At 35.7% G+C, this 21,092-nt stretch overlaps 1 protein-coding gene across 3 annotated transcripts in view; it reads left to right on the top strand.

Moving 5' to 3' along the window:
* Positions 1–21,092, top strand: part of PLXDC2 (plexin domain containing 2) — a 410,469-nt gene that overhangs the window by 329,418 nt on the left and 59,959 nt on the right. For all 3 annotated transcript variants that reach the window (XM_082617463.1, XM_082617461.1, XM_082617462.1), the window contains exons 11-12: positions 5,436–5,583; positions 7,019–7,057. In XM_082617463.1, coding sequence (XP_082473589.1) covers positions 5,436–5,583; positions 7,019–7,057 — 187 coding nt within the window. The remainder of the gene's footprint in view (positions 1–5,435; positions 5,584–7,018; positions 7,058–21,092) is intronic.

Genomic DNA, 21,092 nt, shown 5'->3' with positions numbered 1-21,092 from the left:
GTTCTTCATATAAATTTTAGACTCAACTTGCAAGATCTGTAATCAATCAATCAGTCAATCAATCTTGTCAATATTCTTACTGAATTTACATTGTATTGTGAATTATATCACATTTCTGAATTATGGAAATTTTATTTTATTTTTTACTTTATTTTTTTAATTTTATTATTATTTTTTAATAGATCTTTTTTGGAGTATAATTGCTTCACAATACTGTATTAGTTTCTGTTGTACAACAAAGTGAATCAGCCATATGCATACATATATCTCCATATCCCCTCCCTCTTGAGCCTCCCTTCCACCCTCCCTATCCCACCCCTCTAGGTCATGCAAAGCACTGAGCTGATTTCCCTGGGCTATGCTGCTGCTTCCCACTAGCTATCTATTTTACATTTGGTAGTGTATATATGTCCATGCCACTCTCTCACTTCGTCCCAGCTTCCCCCTCCTGCCCCATGTCCTCAAGTCTATTCTCTATGTCTACGTCTTTATTCCTGCCCTGCCACTAGGTTCATCAGTACCATTTTTTTTTTTTTTTTTAGATTCCATATATATGCGTTAACGGTATTTGTTTTTCTCTTTCTGACTTACTTCAGTCTGTATGAAAGACTCTAGGTCCATCCACCTCACTACAAATAACTCAATTTTGTTTCATATGGCTGAGTAATATTCCATTGTATATATGTGCCACATCTTCTTTATCCATTCTTCTGTCGATGGACACTTAGGTTGCTTCCATGTTCTAGCTATTGTAAATAGTGCTGCAATGAACATTGTGGTACATGACTCTTTTTGAATTATGGTTTTCTCAGGGTATATGCCCAGTAGTGGGATGGCTCGGTCATATGGTAGTTCTATTTTTAGTTTTTTAAGGAACCTCCATACTGTTCTCCATAGTGGTTGCATCAATTTACATTCCCACCAACAGTTCAGGAGGGTTCCCTTTTCACCAAACCCTTACCAGCATTTATTGTTTCTAGATTTTTTTGATAATGGCCATTCTGAGTTTTGATTTGCATTTCTCCAATAATTAGTGATGTTGAGCATCTTTTCATGTGCTTCTTGGCCATCTATATGTCTTCTTTGGTGAAATGTCTATTTAGGTCTTCTGCCCATTTTTTAATTGGATTGTTCGTTTTTTTGGTACTGAACCCCATGAGTTGTTTGTATATTTTGGAGATTAATCCTTTGTCTGTTGTTTCATTTGCAAGTATTTTCTCCCATTCTGAGGGTTGTCTTTTCATCTTCTTTATGGTTTCCTTTGCTGTGCAAATGCTTTTAAGATTAATTAGGTCCCATTTGTTTATTTTTGTTTTTATTTTCATTACTCTAGGAGGTGGGTCAAAAAATATCTTGCTGTGGTTTATGTCAAAGAGTGGTTTTCCTATGTTTTCCTCTAAGAGTTTTATAGTGTCTGGTCTTACATTTAGGTCTTTAATCCATTTGGAGTTTATTTTTGTGTAAGGTGTTAGGTAGTGTTCTAATTTCATTCTTTTGCATGTAGCTGTCCAGTTTTCCCAGCACCACTTATTGAAGAGGCTGTCTTTTCTCCATTTTAAATTTCATCTTTTTATTATTGATTTCTTACTGAATTGAATTGTCAGAGGGCACATTCTATATGATACTGATTCTTTAAAATTGGTTGGAACTTTTAATGGAATAGTGAATGAGTAATTTGTACAAATTATCTACATGTGCTCAATAAGGTTGTGTGTCTTCTAATTGCTTGGGTATGAAGTTTGATAAATGGGTTCTAGGTATTTCCACCATAAGCTTCTTTACCATAAACATCTTTGCCACTAGCATTTTTGCTGCATAAGTAATTGACTATAAAGCAATTTTGCTGTAAAAGATAAAACAACGAAAAATAAAAGAGAGATGTTAGAAAGGACATAATGAAACATGAAAAATGAATAACAAAATTAAAAAGACTTTATTGCAAAATACAAAATATCTGAATACATTTAATGTGCGTGTAGACTCACGACAATACTTTGCAAATAACTGACTTTATTCTGTGGGTTGTACCTAAGCACTGCCTTCCAAGTCTTTTGTTCATCATATTACACTTTTTTGTTATTTATTGATTTGTCTCCTTGTTCAGCATCCCAATGTTATTTTCACTAAAATTTCTTCCTTCTTTAAGAAAGGTATTAATTTCCAAATACTGGGATGCATGTTTATAACTGAGCTTTGTACTGTGTTGTGAAAGCCTCTGCACTGTTGTTTGTTCTTAGCATTTTGTCACATGTCCATTGACAGACATTACAAAGTTCTGTGGGAAACATTGTTTTACTTCTGTGCCTTCAAGGCCCTTGGCCTCTTTCTCCTCCCATGTAGTGTGTTTCAAAAGAAGAAACCAACTCTTGGGGCAAATCATCACCATCTGTCATGATTTTTGTATTGTGTATATCAAACCAAACCATCAGCCAATTATTTTATCTTTTATGGCAAAATTGCCTTACAGACAATTAGTTATGTGGCAAAAATATTTTCAGCAAAAATCCATGTGACAGAGATATTTACAGCAAAGAAGATTATGGTGAAAATTCCGGACATGTGATAAATATACTATTCAGTCAGACTGTCTTCATTCTCTTTATTTTTACTTTCTGAGCTCTTTGGAGATGGGACCTTCTCATCATTTCCTTGTATCTTTTAACCTCTCTTTTATATCATCTATTTTCTTATTTCTCAGAGCAAACCATGTGTTTTTACTTTGCATAATGTATATTGTTCCTACTTTCTTTATAGCACACAGCTTTTGCTTTATTCTGTTTTGTGGGAGAGGCAAAAGAAAGGCCCCCTCAGAGATTTTCTTTACTTCCCGAAAATCCTAGTAATGCTTTAAAATTTGTGTTTTATCCAGAATTCACTTGTATTGTGACAGGAGGACCGTTTAAAGTCTGTAGTCTGCCTTTACTGCCATAAGCAAAACAAGTTCGGGATTTTAGCTTAAACATTACGGTGATTAATAATACTGTTTTTGAGAATAGAACCACAGGAGGAGAATAATGTGTGACAAGTTCCATCTTAGACTTACTGAGCCTGAGATGTCTGTGATATCCACATGCATGTAAGCCAATAGATGAATATTTGGGCCTAAAGTTCAAGAGAAGAATGTAGACTGAAGATAGAGATTTATGCATAATTAACATAAAGATGTTAATTGAAATCATAGGTATGGAGGAGATTGCTAGTGACAATGCATATAGAGAAAAGACAGGCCAGGAAAGATGCATAAGAACCACCAACACTTAAGGGACAGAAAGAAATGGAGATGGAGTTGTTAGACAGGTATCAGAAAACTGATGAGTGTGTGTCACAGAATCCAAGATTAGAAAGTGGACAGACTGTGCCTAATGCTAATGAGATAGCAAGAGTGTACATGGAAGATTTAGTAGATAAGGAGATATTTAAAAACATTGGTATGAGAGTTTCAATTAAGTTGGATCAGATAAAAACAAGTTTATGGGAGTCTGAGAAGCCCTAGGCTGATCAGTCTTTCTGGAATTCTGACTGAATGGATGGAAAAGCAGGATGACGTTGGGGTGCATGTGGAGAAGAATGAAGACGGAGTTTTTAAAGTAAGACTGGACATGCTTGAGTATGTTTAAGTGCTGCTGATAACAAGGCAGGAGGGCATTAGAGATGAAATATTGAAGAGCAAGGAGGGGGTCAGATGAGCAGGTTCACAATACCTGAGAAGGTGGGCTGAGCTGGGCCAGAGTAGTGATTGAGAGGACAGCTGTATACCATAGACCCCATCCATCCTAACAGGAGGAAGGACAGGTCAGTTCAGGTTCAAGTAAGGATGGTGATTTGTAAATAAATTTAAAGAATTCTTGCTGATGACTCTTATCAAAGAAATAAAAAGTGAGCCCAAGTATAAAATTGATAGAGGCACTATGGGATGGCAGTTCTAAGTAGAGTGGAGAGGGTTTGAAACTGATACTGAGGATAATTTGAGAGGAGATTAGCAAAGCAGGGCAGTATTGCCAGGCAGCACAGAAGGCCCCCGCTGGGCATGCAGGAGGTAAGTTTGTGGAGCTCCCAGTGGGAGGCTATAGGATTGTTCTCCAGCTCAGGCATGGAAAAGGCAGAGTTTTTACTATATTCAGTACTGCAGATTTTCTAAGAAGGTGTTGTGGAAAAAAAAAAAAGGCAACATGCTTAAAGGTATTGAAAAGAGAGGTTGAAGTGATGGAAAAAAGGAGACTAAAGGAGGAAAATCATTGTGCTTGGGCTTTCTACATAATCACAGGATAAGAAGTATGTGAGTGAACAGCTACATGGATAGACTGAAAATAGGATAACTGAATTTTTGATTTCAGAACTAAAGCATTCCCAACCACAGAGAAGGTCCAGGGTATGGGGATGATAACTAAAGTGGAGTCAAGCAGGAGATCATGAGATCACTGAGCTGAGAAGATGCAGGAACTAAAGTTTGGGGAATTGAATGGGTCGCTAGGATGTTGAAGGAGGGAATAAGCTATATCATATTTACTTAGTGACAAGGAAGCCATCTTGGGAGCTCTTCCTGAGCCAGCAGTATGGTGAATTGTACTTCACTAATGACAAGAGAAGTTTAAAAAAGGTATTTATTCAGTAATAATTTTCAAATGTGGGTAAGTACCATCCATGTACAGAATAGTTATCTTCTACTCAAGGCCCACCAGAGGGATGGAGTCCTTTGAAGCACAAAGAGGTAGGGAGAAACGCCAACTTCTAAACCATGAAAGTTTGCATGTTGGAGATTGTTACTGGTAAATGTCATATTATTTATTCTTGTGGGCTATAAATGAACAATACAATATGCACCTTTTCCTCATGTAGCTCTGCTAAGAAGATAGACTAAGTGATTACCTGAGTGCTGCTCAATCCTTTGCTTGGGTGGTTTTGAATATTTCATAAAGGAAAACAAAATTTTAATTTTAAATATCCATTCATCCTGTGGTGGATTATTTTTCAAACAATAAAGTAGTATGGAGCAGTTACCACATTTTTAAAATTTAGCATTACCAATTTCATGTGAATGGAATACATTCTCTCTTCACACACCTAAGCATGTTTTAAACCTTATCTTTATGCACATGTTTTTCTTCTAGTATGAATGTTTCCCATCATGTCTTTTATAAATATACTGATATAAAATTTAGGTTAAGATAAACAGTAATATGAAAGGTTAACAGCAGAAATGATGGAATCCAAATATCTAAAGATGGAAATGCTTTCTAACATTCAGTTGTTTTCTCTTGTCTATTTTATATACTTTATACGTTAGTAAAATATATAACTATATTCCTGTACAAAAATAATGCATTCCTCATCTTTATTTGAGAGGCTTTTGTGCTTTACAGCCCAATTTCTTTGATATAATTTTAAAACATAGGTATGATCACTCAAATTGTCTTCCCCTTTGTTTCTCTTATCAGTCAAAAGAGAAGCTCTGTGACACCACAGAGCCAGTGGAACGTTCTACTCAAACCACCACCATACGAGCAACAAGCACACAATTCAGGGTCCTGACGACCACCAGAAGAGCAGCGACACCCCGGCTGCCCACCAGCCTGCCCACAGAAGGTGCCCTGGAGATACTTTTGCTTTATTACTGAAGGAGGGAAAACTCACTGTGTTGACATGCACTGGAGAAGCTCTCCAGGGAGAAAGTTATTCTTTGGCAAACTGGATTTCTTAGGGATGTTTAAAAGGGAAAAGACAAAATTATTATGGAATAAAAATATGTGCTGGGTTTTTATTAATGTATGGATGCCTTTTATTGAGATTTAGTCTTTCAGAATGATCCTGGCTACTAGTCCCCCTTAGAAAAGAAATAAAGACTTCCTTTCATATTGCTAAACTTTGTAATAATGGTAATCAACATTTTAGTCACAGGATAGAAAGGCAAAATGCACAGAAAATGTCCATTGACTTTGGATTCTGAACAATAGGTAATCCTACTTATATGCAATTCTATTAATATTTCCTGGATACAGTCAATAAAATATGCAGGTCTATAACCTGTAGAGAGGCACTGTGTGTGACACAGAAATTGTACTTGAAAAACATTTCCTTTACCAGGAAAGGCAAAAATACTAAAGAACATTAATGCATGAGCACAACTCATTGGGGGAAGAAGGTATATTAGCCTAAATTTGTTAACCATCGATTCTGAAAGGTACCGCTAGGGAGAAATGTGAGACCACTTGGCCCAGAGTAAGCTTTAAGGGGGAAAAACATGATCTTATTTGTTTACTTTCATAAACCTTGCTTTCATTTAAATAAGATATTAAATTAAACTTGAATCTTTTAATTGAAATTTAATTGGATATTAAAAGTTAACTGGAATAAAGTGATAAAGTGAGGTGGAGGACAGCTAGCTGCTAAATATATTTTATTGCTTTTAAAACCAATGTTATATTTTAATCCATCTTATTTTGGGTTGTTATATAGCCTGAGAAAAGTATTTTTGTAATTTGAATCCTATCCTTTAGAATGAAATATACCACTGAAATATAAAAAAGCACATTCTACATTTTGTTCACATAGGACAAGATCTTTTCGTATATGATTTTGGTCATATTTGTTAGTAATAAGTAAGCATTTAACTTTTGAAGTTGAATTTGTAAATACAGACAAATATTTACTATTCCAATGAACTTGAATTTTCTTGATCTTGATTTTTAAAATAAATAAAGACTGTAGAGTCTAATTATAATAAGTCATTTTAGAAAATTAAAATAAATGTATTTTAAGTTAAAATTATAACAGTGTACTTTTCTCACAGCTCTTAAGAGTCATATAATAATTTACTGAAGTCTCCATCTTGCAATCTCAGTAAGAAAGTTTAGTATTACATCATATAACCTAAGACCTGCTCTCACTGTCCTAGAAATTTACTCAGTAAAATATCAAAAGCTATTCCTGTTATAGTTAAGGCATTAGTAGACAATTACTGGTCTTAAGATTTGTGCACCTTAAAATTTTTTCTTTTATAACTTTGACTTTTCTCTTCCAGATGATACCAAGATAGCTCTACATCTAAAAGATAATGGAGGTAGGAACTGATATTTTTCTTTCATAAAAATTTTCAGATACTAATCTATTTCATCTATTTAAATATGGAAGGGACTTGTGGACTTCTGAATATAGAGTAAGGTTATATTTCTTTCCCTGTTGGTATGTAACATAGGAAGAATTCAGCGGTTGGCTTGAAAAGTCAAATTGTTTCAATAGTGGAATGAAACTCTAATCTTTGTATTTGCCTGTAAAACTCCAAGACACCAATGACCAATTATAAAGTGAAAATGTATCCACACATCTTGCTATGCCTTGTTGCTGTAGTCCTAGGTTTATTAGTTGCACATGTGACTATCAAGGCTTTGAAAGATATTGACTAAAAATTTAAAAATAGTTCTTTTCCTATTAAATTATGTTAGTTCATATTTATATGTGCGGCTCTATCATAGAATGCTGGATTTCATAAAAGAGATGTGTTATTAATAATTGTTTATTCAGCTCAGGAAGGGGGTTTCCTCTTCTTAGCAGCATCTCTTACATAAACGTGGGTACACTGTGACACTGACCTAGACACAATTTCACTTTTGCAGCCCCAGATGATATCCTAAGTCAGAATCCAATATATACATTGTACAGGATGTTTTTCTTTATAACTGTAGAGAATAGTTCCTAAATTACTCAGTCTAGGTCAAGTAACAATTACTTCTCTGTTTTCTTAGGTTACTATATATCTATATCTATATCTTTAGATCAGTCCACTTAAAAGAGAAGCTGCTTAGCCTCTTCATATATATCATTATTACATCGTTTGTCCCTTGTCTTGCTTCTGTAGCAAAGTGTTTTATTTCATTAATTTCTTATTCATTATTGTATTAATGCAGTAAGTGGATAGCTTCACAGATGACCATTTGCCACATATACACGCTAGAAATAAAATCCTGGTGCTTGAAGGGACTTTAGCAATCCCCTAGTTCAAAATTTCTCAGAGCAGGATGTTAGTGAACCCAAGTCCTCATGTTGGGGTTACCTCATTTTGAGAGAGGGTATATAATATGAGATGAATGAAATGGAGGAGGGGTACCCAGAGGCTTCTGTTGTATTTGTTACATTTAATTCTTAACATGGGTAGTGGTTACATGTGTGTTTGTTATATTATTCTCCATGTTGTCTTTTCTTTTTTTTTCTTTAATATGACTAAAATATTCCATAATGCTAACAGAAAGAACAAAAGATTCATGTGATCAAATAGGTATGAGATACTCTGGGTGAAAGAAAATGAAAGAGATTTATTTTCTGGAAAACTGTTTAAAACTTTTACTGTTCGTTCGTGAATTCATTCATTTATTCCTACCTAGTGCCTGCTAATTGCAAGGGATTGTTACATGCTTGCTGATATGGTAGTGAAAAAGGTGTAGATAAATTCCCTGCTTTCAGAGAGCATAGATTCTAAAGAAATTTCAAGATGGTAATAAAGATTTAGTACCTGGCATTTCTCTGCTATTTGATCATAAAAACTTTTTACAAATAGCATCTCCATGACAGTGTTTTGTGGAATACATTTTGCAAAATAGTTTTCTAGAATATTACCAATTATCCCAAGGAAAATCCCTAGTTTTGTTTAATGCAGCAAGGAATCATAAAACTTTGAAGATTTTCTTAATGCAATGCATTAAAACTATCTTATGATGCTGAGACATCAAGTTAAGTAAATTCCAAGATTGAAATGGAGGACTTCTTTTCTGTCATACTAGACAAGTTGACTGTTGGATTTTCAGATGATATTTAGATCATTAATATGCATCAAGTACCCATTAGAATTCCAAACTATCACAATAAGACTTAAACATGTCTATACATTGGAACTCTTTTCACAGCTAGGTTTGTTTGTAAAGCACTTTTCCTAAAAGTGCAGTTAGAGCAGACCAACCTGACCAGTGTTAAGACAAATGTCCCTGTCGAAGAGTACTTAAGGGATATCACACATTACTTTTTACAGCAACTTTATTAAGATAACCTGCTGTCATTGCTTTTTATTTTATGATATGGAGATGTAGGAAGGATTGCCAATTTAAATCCAACTTCGTTCGTTAATTAAACATGTTGAAAACAGAATTCAGCATCGTTCTCCTCCTCCCCCCTCCAGCTTAACATTTTTGCAAGACTGAGGTAATAATGAAAAAGGATGCCTAATTTAAATGTTTTCTCACATTTATTGAGAATTTTTTTCAGTGCAAGCTAAGACATTTTTATAAATTGCTATGTATTATTGCAAAGAAATTCAGCACATTTTCTTTCTCGATTTAATTGGCTGTTCTTAAAACCATTTTAATTTAGAGGTCTGTATTTTCTAGAAAAGAAGGTGACATTTTTCAAAGCAATCAACGTGTAGCTAGACTCTGCCTTTACATACATCATCTTCTTTAGATATTGGATTACCTTGGCTCTGAGTCTTCCTGGGATATTTCTTTGAGTTAAAGTAGTTGATTTTCTTAGTGGAATCCATAGCTGACATGATTATATATTCACTTTCCAGGAGATTTTCCTTCATCTTTGATATGAAAACATAATATACTTCTGTGCAGCTGGACACCAAAGGAACACAACAGGGATTCTCATTCACAGGATGCAAACTGAGTTCCAGTCTGCTAAATCACTCTTGATAAATCTCAGTTGTGCATTGTGTTTCCTCCTACATTTAGATTAGGTCTAGGTAGAGCCTCTGCAAATTTCAAGCTAGTCGTTTGATTGGAGAAGTTTCATTAGCCTTCAGGGTTGAGTGAAAATTCTAAGCTCTGTAAATAGTTTGGAGAAAAGAAACTGAAAAAATCTAAAAAAAGAGAATGATTCCTAAGGAGTGCAGGTCCCCTTAGTAAGATATAGCATTGATTTACCATGGTAAATGGCTGAATACAAAAACTCAGCAGAACTAATATAAAGATAGCATTTTATCTCCAATTGAAATATTCCTACTCGCATGTTTATAATATTAAGTTTCGAGTAATACAGATGTCTAATTAAGTAGCATTTCTGCTCCCTTATTTATGTGAAGGACTGGAGAGGAGGAGGAGGAAGTAGGAGGAAGAAATGAAGGAGGAGAAGGTGGGGGAGGGGGGAAGAAAAGAGAAAAGAAGAGGAAAGACACTCTTTCCTATGTTCCAAGCTCAGTTCCAAATGCTGTACGTATATTAACTCATTTAATTCACACAATACCCCTCTAATTGGTCCTACTTGTATTTCTATTTTATAGTTGAGGAAACGAAGGTACAGAAAAGTAAGTTTACCTGGCTAGTACGTGGCAGAGCTGGGATGTGAATTTATTTAGTCTGGATGTGGATCCCAGGTCCTTGGCGGCCTCACAGCATGGCTGCTCCCTTGCAGTTGAGGCCTCTTAGACGCTTCACGGGGGAGATGCCGCTGTAAGGAGTTTTACTCACACCTACTATAACTGATTATACTTAGAAGTATTTGGAAATGAAATATCCTCTTCCCGTGTAATTATACATTAGTTTCCATTTTAACCTTTCTTTGAAAAACAGTGCATTCATTCTCCTGTGTCATTGAGTCGTGTCTGAAGCACTGGCCTGTGTTCTGCAAACTACAGGGTTACTCTGTGTTTATGATCAAAAACTAAATTCTTTCAGCCTTCTAGGTTTCTCGAGAAATTCAAGTTTAATTCTCCATTAAGGGGTTCCTAGAAAGTATTCTTTAAATATATGTATTTCTGTGGATAATGGTTATTAGCACTTAAAACTACACCTTCCTTGGGTTTTCAAATTCTGGCAAAAGCTTTTTTAAGAGTCGCATTTTTAAGGAATTACCTAACTATATATTTTAGCAGGTACAGCTATTGAATGCCTTCTTTGGCATTTAATTAGTTGCTTCCAAATGACACTCACCACCTAAATAGAAATGTAAATGTCTTCAAAATGCAAACTGGATAAAATTATATTTAGGGCTGGCTGAAAAAGGTTTGCAAGTTGAATCAATGGCAAAGTCTTTTAAATGAGAAGTGAAATCTTCAACCAGATTCAGCTCAATTTAGCAAATTGAGTTGTACCATTCTGCTACACTGCAGATGTTAAAATTATTTCAAGCTCTAAAATCCTGCGATTGATTTTATTATTTGAAATTTGTTGACTGAGATGTATCAGAGTACCAAAAACTGCATTCTCTCTTGGTTCCTCTGAAGGTTCTTTCCTTTGATAAAATTAAGTTTCTTTTAAAAATATATTTGAATGTAAGTTCTTAATTGCTAATGATATTAAAAGTATTGACACTCCATGGGCTTCCCTGGTGGCGCAGTGGTTGAGAGTCCGCCTGCCGATGCAGGGGACACGGGTTCGTGCCCCGGTCTGGGAAGATCCCACATGCCGCGGAGCGGCTGGGCCCGTGATCCATGGCCGCTGAGCCTGCGCGTCCGGAGCCTGTGCTCCACAATGGGAGAGGCCACAGCAGTGAGAGGCCCGCGTACCGCAAAAAAAAAAAAAAAAAAAAAAAGTATTGACACTCCAGACAGCATTGTTGTGTCATGCAGGTGGCACTGTGTTTGACATTTCTTCTTATTGCTAGGAAGTCTACTAAACTTGGATTCTGAAAGGCCGTGCTTGAGTTGGAAGTTGGGGTTTTCATCGAAGGGATGCTGAAATAACGACATTAAGCAGTTTGCAGAACATGCTTAAGTTAATTCTGGGGTACAAATCTGCAAAGTGATTGATTGCAAAGAGCTAATACAGAAATACTTTGAATGAACTACAGAATGACTGGCCTAAATTCTGATTCTGTTGTGTTTAGTTTTCTATTTCTGAAAATATAAGACTTTTCATCCAAAGATAAAATGTTAGAACATTATTCTGACTTATTCACTAGACTACCTCTAAGGTTGTATTTTTATTACCTAGTCTGAAGCAACTGATCAAGTGTCTAGTGTTTCATTTATCATTCAGTCGAATTATTTTTTGACTTTAATACATAAATCATTAAAGTAACATATCATTCACTTGTTTCCCTACCTTCCCTTGCTACTTTTTTTTCATCTACTTTCCCATAGATCACAGTCTTGTAAGCAAAGGGAAACTGTTATTACCTTTTGACAGACTATTGAATATCTAGCACTTTCTGTTTCTAAAACTGTAAAGTATCTTGGCATTTGGTTTTATCTTTTGCTCTGTTTGGCTACTTTTCATGATAGAACTAACTCTGTAATAAAGTGTATATGTGCCATAATAGTGAAATTTTCTTATATTTCAGAATATTATTTCGAATGTTCCCTAGGATTAAGAATTTCTCTCCTAAAATTTTGTCCGGAGTAGTGATTTTCAACTTTACATGTACATGGGGATCATCCAGTTATTCTCATCTAATTTTATTATTCTGGCTCATAAAACCCCAGTGCTCAGACTGTTCTCCATACCACTTAAATCTCAGCCTAGGGAGCTGGGACCAGGGCATCAATACTTTTTAAACCTTCAGGTGATTCCCACGTAAAGTTCAGTTGAGAGCGAGTGGTCTGATGCAACTCTTCATAAACATTAAAAAGCATCGGAATCACTGGAGGAAGAGAGAGTCTTGTTAAAATGCATTTTCTGCTTTAGTAGTTCCAGGGTGGAGCCCAAATCTTTGCAGTGCCTTTCTAACAAATTCTCAGATAATGCAGAAACCACCAGTTCACAGACCACACTGAGTATCAAGAATTGCGTGAATTCTTGATTTCTTTCTGCCAGAATCCCCCAAATAAGAATGACATTTCTTACATTGAATCCACCCGTTGTTCCTTACCTTTACCTCATGACTCCTCTAAAGCAACACTTTAATTGGTGGCAACAAGAAATTACCCCTGTCTACACATCGAGAATGTGTCTTGCTCAGCAGAGGCAAGGGACCCAGAAGCATTACGTTTGTTATAGCTCACTTTTAGTATAGTATGTGAAAATTAGTCCATTTTAGCAGTTACAAATTTATTTATTTTAGTAAAAGTTACATTTTCTTTTTTTTTTTTTTTTTTGCGGTACGCGGGCCTCTCATTGCTGTGGCCTCTCCCATTGTGGAGCACAGGCTCCGGATGCACAGGCTCAGTGGCCATGGCTCACGGGCCCAGCCGCTCCACAGCATGTGGGATCTTCCCGGACCGGGGCACGAACCTGTGTCCCCTGCATCAGCAGGCGGACTCTCAACCACTGCGCCACCAGGAAAGCCCCCTCTAAGAGTTTTATAGTGTCCAGTCTTACATTTAGGTCTATAATCCATTTTGAGTTTATTTTTGTGTATGGTGTTAGGGAGTGTTCTAATTTCATTCTTTTACATGTAGCTGTCCAGTTTTCCCAGCACCACTTATTGAAGAGACTGTCTTTTCTCCATTGTATATCCTTGCCTCCTTTGTCATAGATTAGTTGACCATAGGTGCGTGGGTTTATCTCTGGGCTTTCTATCCCATTCCATTGATCTATGTTTCCGTTTTTGTGCCAGTACCATATTGTCTTGATTACTGTAGCTTTGTAGTGTAGTCTGAAGTCAGGGAGTCTGATTCCTCCAGCTCTGTTTTTTTCCCTTAAGACTGCTTTGGCTATTCGGGGTCTTTTGTGTCTCCATACAAATTTTGAAATTTTTTGTTCTAGTTCTGTTAAAAATGCCAGTGGTAATTTGATAGGGATTGCATTGAATCTGTAGACTGCTTTTGGTAGTATAGTCATGTTCACAATTTTGATTCTTCCAATCCAAGAACATGGTATATATATCTTTCCATCTGTTGGTATCATCTTTAATTTCTTTCATCAGTGTCTTATAGTTTTCTGCATACAGGTCTTTTGTCTCACTAGGTAGGTTTATTCCTAGGTATTTTATTCTTTTTGCTGCAATGGTAAATGGGAGTGCCTTAACTTCTCTTTCAGATTTTTCATCATTAGTGTATAAGAATGCAAGAGATTTCTGTGCATTAATTTTGTATCCTGCAACTTTCCCAAATTCATTGATTAGCTCTAGTAGTTTTCTGGTGACATCTTTAGGATTCTCTATGTATAGTATCATGTCATCTGCAAACAGTGACAGTTTTACTTCTTCTTTTCCAATTTGTATTCCTTTTATTTCTTTTTCTTCTCTGATTGCCATGGCTAGGGCTTCCAAAGCTATGTTGAATAATAGTGGTGAGAGTGGACATCCTTGTCTTGTTCCTGATCTTAGAGGAAATGCTTTCAATTTTTCAACATTGAGAATGGTATTGGCTGTGGGTTTGTGGTATATGGCCCTTATTATGTTGAGGTAGGTTCCCTCTATGCCCACTTTCTGGAGAGTTTTTATCATAAATGGGTGTTGAATTTTGTCAAAAGCTTTTCCTGCGTCTATTGAGATGATCATATGGTTTTTCTTCTTCAATTTGTTAATATGGTGTATCACATTGATTGACTTGCATATATTGAAGAATCCTTGCATCCCTGGGATAAATGCCACTTGTTCATGGTGTATGATCCTTTTAATGTGTTGTTGTATTCTGTTTGCTAGTATTTTGTTGAGGATTTTTGCATTTATATTCATCAGTGATATTGGTCTGTAATATTCTTTTTTGTGGTATCTTTGTCTGGTTTTGGTATTAGGGTGATGGTGGCCTCATAGAATGAGTTTGGGAGTATTCCTTCCTCTGCAGTTTTCTGGAAGAGTTTGAGAAGGATGGGTGTTAGCTATTCTCTAAATGTTTGGTAGAATTCACCTGTGAAGCCATCTGGTCCTGGACTTTTGTTTGTTGGAAGATTTTTAATCACAGTTTCAATTTCATTACCTGTGACTGGTCTGTTCATATTTTCTGTTTCTTCCTGGTTCAGTCTTGGAAGGTTATACCTTTCTAAGAATTTGTGATCTGGACCATTTTTAAACTCCTTATTGAATTTATTACAGTACTGCTTCTGTTTTATGTTTTGGTCCTTTGGCCACGAGGCATGTGGGATCCCAGCTCTCTGACCAGGGATCAAACCCACACCCCCTGCATAAGAAGGCAAAGTCTCAACTACTGGACCACCAGGGAGGTCCCATAATTTTTTTTAGTTAGACAAAGAAATAGAAAAAAATAGGAAGAATGTGGATTTAACCTATACTATCAACCATCTTGGTCTAGTTGCTATATATAGAACACTGTTCTGAACTATAGTATATAGATTTTCTTCCAAGTATACATGAAATAATTGCCAAGATAGACCATATGTTGAACCATAAAAATGTCTTAAATTTCAAAATATTGAAGTCTTATAGACTATGTTCTCTGACTAGAAAAGAATCAAATGAGGATCAGAAGTAACAGATATCAAACAAATCCCCAAATTTGTGAAAAGTAAAACCACTTCTAAATACTATGGAGAGCAAATAAGAAATCCTGGGCTTCCCTGGTGGCGCAGTGGTTGAGATTCCGCCTGCCAATGCAGGGGACACGGGTTCGTGCCCCGGCCCAGGAAGATCCCACATGCTGCAGAGCAGCTGGGCACATGAGCCATGGCCACTGAGCCTGTGTCCAGAGCCTGTGCTCCGCAACGGGAGAGGCCACAACAGTGAGAGGCCCGTGTACCACAAAAAAAAAAAAAAAAAAAAAGGAATCCTAAGGAAAATTACACAATATTTCAATTGAATGATAATATTGTAGATACAATATACCAAAATTTGTAGGATTCTGCTAAAAATACTAAGGAGAAAATTTACTATTTGAAAGAAAGAACACTTAAAATTAATGATCCAAGCTTCCAGTTTAAGAAGATGAGCAAATTAAGCCAAAAATAAGTAGAAAGAAGGAAATAAGAACAGAAAAAATGAAATAGAAAACAGACAAACAATAAAGGATATGAACAAAATCAAAAGGTGGTTCTTTGAAAAGTTCAGTAAATTTAATAGCCCCTAAGGAGACTGATCAAAAATTCGATAAATTAGACTTCATCAAAATTGAAAACTTTTATTCCTCAAAAGCTCTGTTAAGAAAATGAAAAGGCAGTCATATACAGGGAAAATATTTGTAATATACATATATTACAAAGGACTTGTATCAAGAATTCCTGTAAATTAATAATAAAAAGACAACCAAAACTTCAATATGATACCATTTCACAGTCATGATAATGTTAAAACTAAAAATATATTAACACCAATACTGATGAGTATATGGTGCCTTGGAACTTTCCTACACTGCTGATCAGAGTGTGGTATAGTACAACCACTGGATAACTGTTTGGCAGTTTCTTATCAAGTTAAATATATATGTTCCTTTGAGTGAGAAATTCTACTTCTATGTGTTTATCTAAGAGAAAACATATCCACAAAAATATTGTAGAAGAATATTCATAGCAACTGTATTCATAATTGCTAATAATTAAAAACAGTCCAGATGTTTGTCAGTAAACAAATTGAACATTTCATACAATGGATTACTATTCAGCAGAAAAAAAGAACAAAGTGCTGATACATTAAATGATGTAGATACAACTTTAAATCATTAGTTTAGACAAAAGAAGTCAGGTATGAAAGAGTACATATAGTATGATTTAATTTATGTGAAATTCGATACAGATGAAACGAATCTACAGTAAGAAGCACAGTGGTTGTGGGGAAAGGGAATTTTCTGAAGGCATGGAGATGTTCTATATCTTGGTTTGGCTGATGATTACTTTGGTATATAAAAGTTATCAAAATTTATCGATTTGTACACTTAAGATCTGTGCATGTCAAGGATGCAAATTTTACCTTAGTGAAAAAAAGAAAGACAATAGAGAAATTTTGGTACCCTTCTCATAAACTAGATAGTTTTTTTTTAATTCTCATGAAGAAAATTTTCCAAGCTTCTTAAAATTCTTAATGAAAGAGAGCAAAAAGTCTTATCTTTAGCAAACAAGCTTCTCTAATTAGTAAGCATAAAATTTAATGCTTCTGATTACTTGATTCATGTTTTGCTTTAAGTTATTCTTAGAATCTTCCCATGCAGTTGCTAATAATGATAAAATTATCTAGCAATTATTGGGCTGTTACTATACACCAGGCACTCTTCTAAGGGCTTTGCATGTTTCTCTCATTAATCCTTAGAGTACCCTATGAAGACAGTAGTACTATAATCCCATTTTACGCATGAAGTATCTTACGCATGAAATATCAGAAGCACGGGATTTAAGTAATCTGTCTGGGGTCACATGTCTGTAAGGGATGTAGCTGGGCTCTACCACCAAACACTCTGCTGTCAGAGCACATGCTGCTCCCCATTGCCATTCTGTCCTACAACCTGGGAGGGCTGCTCCAGATGTGGCACTGAACCCAGAGGAAGAGTCCTCTTCACCCTGTACCTGTCAAAGCAGAAAGACAGATGCGTGTCCAAACCACGTAACTAATGTGGAGCCTTAGTACCTGCACTCCTCTTAATCATTGCTCTACTACCAGATCAGTATGAGACGTTCTTGAAATTATTCATAGCAATGGGATCCTTTCTCTCACTGAAGCTTAAGTGCATGTTGAATGAAAACAAGGACATTATGTAGCCATTTGCCTGCCATTCTCCCTCTCTTAAAGCAGTCCAAGATCTCAGCAAACACAGGCAGCGCCAATTGCCAGTTCATAGTGAGAATGAGCCTTATGGGTCCTCTGATCCTATCCCCCGACACTTTGAGACCCAAACCCCTGCAACTATAAGAGTCATAGGAGTGCTGCATACCCACAGTGTGGGACCATTTTACAAAACTGATTTGATGGAAAAGATTAGGCTGAGACGAGTGCTCACCTGCTGGAGTAACCATATTCTAGCCCACATTCAAAGTGTGGAACTTCGGATGCCAGGAAACTTGATATTCCAGGACCTAAGGGGCAGACAGTTGTGGTAAACACAATTTTACAGCATCCTTCCTCCCAAGCAGGCTAGCTGACTCTGTCCCCATTAGAGGCATTATCTGAGCCATGTTGTGACAGTACTGATGCTAAGCAATAAACTATAAATACCCTGCAAAACTGGTCCTCAGGGGTTTCAGTTTTTTCTTTCTACTCTTGATATACATGCACATTTTATTAGTTCTGGTAACCCAAGTTTTTTTCCCAGTTTCCGATTCTGTCTTTTTCAGATACATAGCACATTCATCTAGTCCTGCCTGGGAGATTCCATACATCAAACCACAACAAATAACAAAAGGATTGTGTGGTTGTTAAGAGCATCAAGGACTGTTTCAATCCTGAGGTCCCCACAAGGGCCAAATTGTTATCTCCAGCAACTAAATTAATCCATGCTTTCTTATGAAGCACAAAGGTTCTCGTTAATTTTAAGCATAAACTCAGGTGCCAAAGACCTTGAGATTGGTTTCATATTCAGCAGTTTTCAGAAGAAGTTGCCTATAGATAATCACGGAAAGGTTGATTTTATTTAGACAACCTACTGAATCACAGCAGCTTGGCTTTTGTTTTTCAGATAGTGGCTGCAGGTTCTTTGTAGCATGGCCATGTCACAGCTGCCGCTGGGCTCTGGGAAGAGACAGTTAAACTCATAAGGACCTTGGTGGCCTGTTTTCCTACAGAGGGGTATACAGTGCAGGTGCATGGAGATTGAACTTGATCTTTCCACTGGAAGAACTATTCACTGAGATATCCTTGCTTTCATCCAGCATGCACTAAGCTTCAGTGAGAGGACGGATTCCCGTTTCCATAAATAATTTCAAGGAGGCCTCATGTTGACTTGGTAGCACAGCCATGATTAAAAGGAGTGGCAATAGTAAGGGTTCATATTAGCTAAGTGGTTTGGACACACATCTGTCTTTCCACACTGATGGGAGCAAGTGAAACGGTTCTTTCTCTATGTTCAGAAAAAGTGATGGATTTGATAGGGAAGCAAACATTCATTGTGATATTCATATGTTTGTATAGAAGTGACCTCTTTTAATATAACTGACTTCATTCTAACGGACAAGATTAAATGGCATGAAGAATCACTCTATTCTGTACCCCCAGATCTTGAAAGTACGTTGTCAACCTCATTTTTTGGTATTCCATAGTAACTGTGAATATATTTTTAATATATGTGTTTCATATATGTTTAATATTTATGGGTAATTTAAGTACTAAGATTTCTGTGGATTATTTTGTAGAAGTAGAGATACATTTTATCTTTAAAAAATAATTTTTAAATGAAGAAACAAGACAACTTGATATAGAAAGCTGATGTTAGGGAAACTTTACAAGTTAGATCTTATAAAGATCTTGGTTGCTGAAAATATTAGAGACAGGTTGATTATTACAAAAAAGCACATATAAATAAGAAATGAAAAACTATAATGGATTATTACAAGGATTTATTTTTGGTATTACAGTAGCTATAAATACGGTAAATCCCCTCTTTTAGATGCTCACACATACACATGCACAAAAGCACCAATCACATAACAAGGCTGGAAGCAGGCTGGGTGGTGACTGCTATCCTAAATTCCTCATTTTGATGGAATCAAGCATTTCTTTTAATATGATTTCACAGAAATTTTATTTAGCTTTATTTTTCTAAGATAAAAGGTAACAGATTATTGTTTAAAAAGGATTGTCATAACCTAAGCTCTTTTAAGCCAGAATGTTTTATATGTTTCCCTGAATGAAATTTCACAGCTGCCCTGTAGTAGCACAGGCTGCAGAAGAGAAGCTGGGTCAGCTGCCCTGCCAGATATTGTTCTCACCACACATAACGCACTTAGCTGTGTTTTGTGCACCCATTTTAATATCTTTTCACAGTACTTACCCAAATTCCTCCTATGGAGATGTCATAATGTGAATTATGAATGTATTGACACAGTGATTCGTATTGTGGTTTAGGTATGGGTTGCATAATAGTTTCAAGAACCTCTAATACCCAAATAATATTGACAGATTGGTAAGCATCCAAAAAATAGGAACACCATGATTATAAAATGAAAGAACTAAGAGAATTATGAAAAATAAGAAAATACATAAAACACCAGGGGAAACTCTGAATGAAGTCAAGGTCATGATCATGTCTATATCATGTCTATAGAAAGTTAAAAGAGATATGAGACTTATTATATGAGCTACAAAATGAGATCAGTTGCAAGGGAAACTTCCAAAGGAAAAGTCAATTTAGTTAAATTTTTTATTTTTACTTGATTTTCTTCTGTTACATTCGTTAGCTCATAAATGGGTTCAATAATATTCCACGGGGAAAGTCATGTGTTTTTAATCCAAAAGTGGAAGAGTAACATTTTAAGCATTTCATAGTTTAACTTCATTCTGAAGTGTTAAAAAAGAACATTTGATATCATCTGTATAAGATTTATGAATTTTGAACAAATTTGTGTAAGACTTTGTCCAAAGCCTCTTGGTCCCCCAAAAGACATTAATACATTGTGGAATTTATGGGCTGTAGTGTTTCTTTTTAAAGCCAAGAAAAGAGTTAGATTTAGAAATAACACTTTAGAGTGAATAAAATTTCAGACAAGGAGTATTTCTATTTTAGTTTTACTTTATTGCTGGACTTTAATTATCAGCAAGATTTAAAAGTGGGTACAGACCATTTTAGCAATGTATTAAAATCTCTAACATATTAAAGGATTGTACTTCTAAATACAGAATATCAATGCTACGTGCATGTAAATACTGAAAAAAAAATCAGTCATAGAAAAAGCAAGGAGACATAGAGGTTTAAAATTAAATGCTACACTTTGAAGAAACAAAAGGTCAAAATTTCTTTCCTTCTTTCCTATCTTCTTTCTTCTACTTTAGTCTTTTATTTTGTCTCTTATCAATAATTCATAAGCTTTTCTTGGAATGAAGAAAATTAAACACATTTACATGAGGTCCTGAATATTTTCAATATGTGCTTAATACCTTTTAAAAATCCGTTATCTTTGCTATCATGGTAGGTAAGACTCACTCAAAGATAGCGAATGCTTTGATAGCTTTGACAATTCTCAACAGTCCTCTCTGTGTCTAAATATTGATCTGCATCTTATAATGTACTAAAAAGTTAGGAACTCATAAGAACTGATAGGTCACTTAGTGGCTCAGATGAGAGTATATTATCTTTGATACTATTGATTTTCTGTGCTTCATTTATGTTTTAAAGTACGTCTACAACATAGTAG

This window comes from Mesoplodon mirus (assembly GCF_964341445.2).
Source record: "Mesoplodon mirus genome assembly, chromosome: 4".
In the NCBI taxonomy this organism is placed as follows: Eukaryota; Metazoa; Chordata; class Mammalia; order Artiodactyla; family Ziphiidae; genus Mesoplodon; species Mesoplodon mirus.
This window is presented reverse-complemented; position numbering and strand designations above follow the sequence as displayed.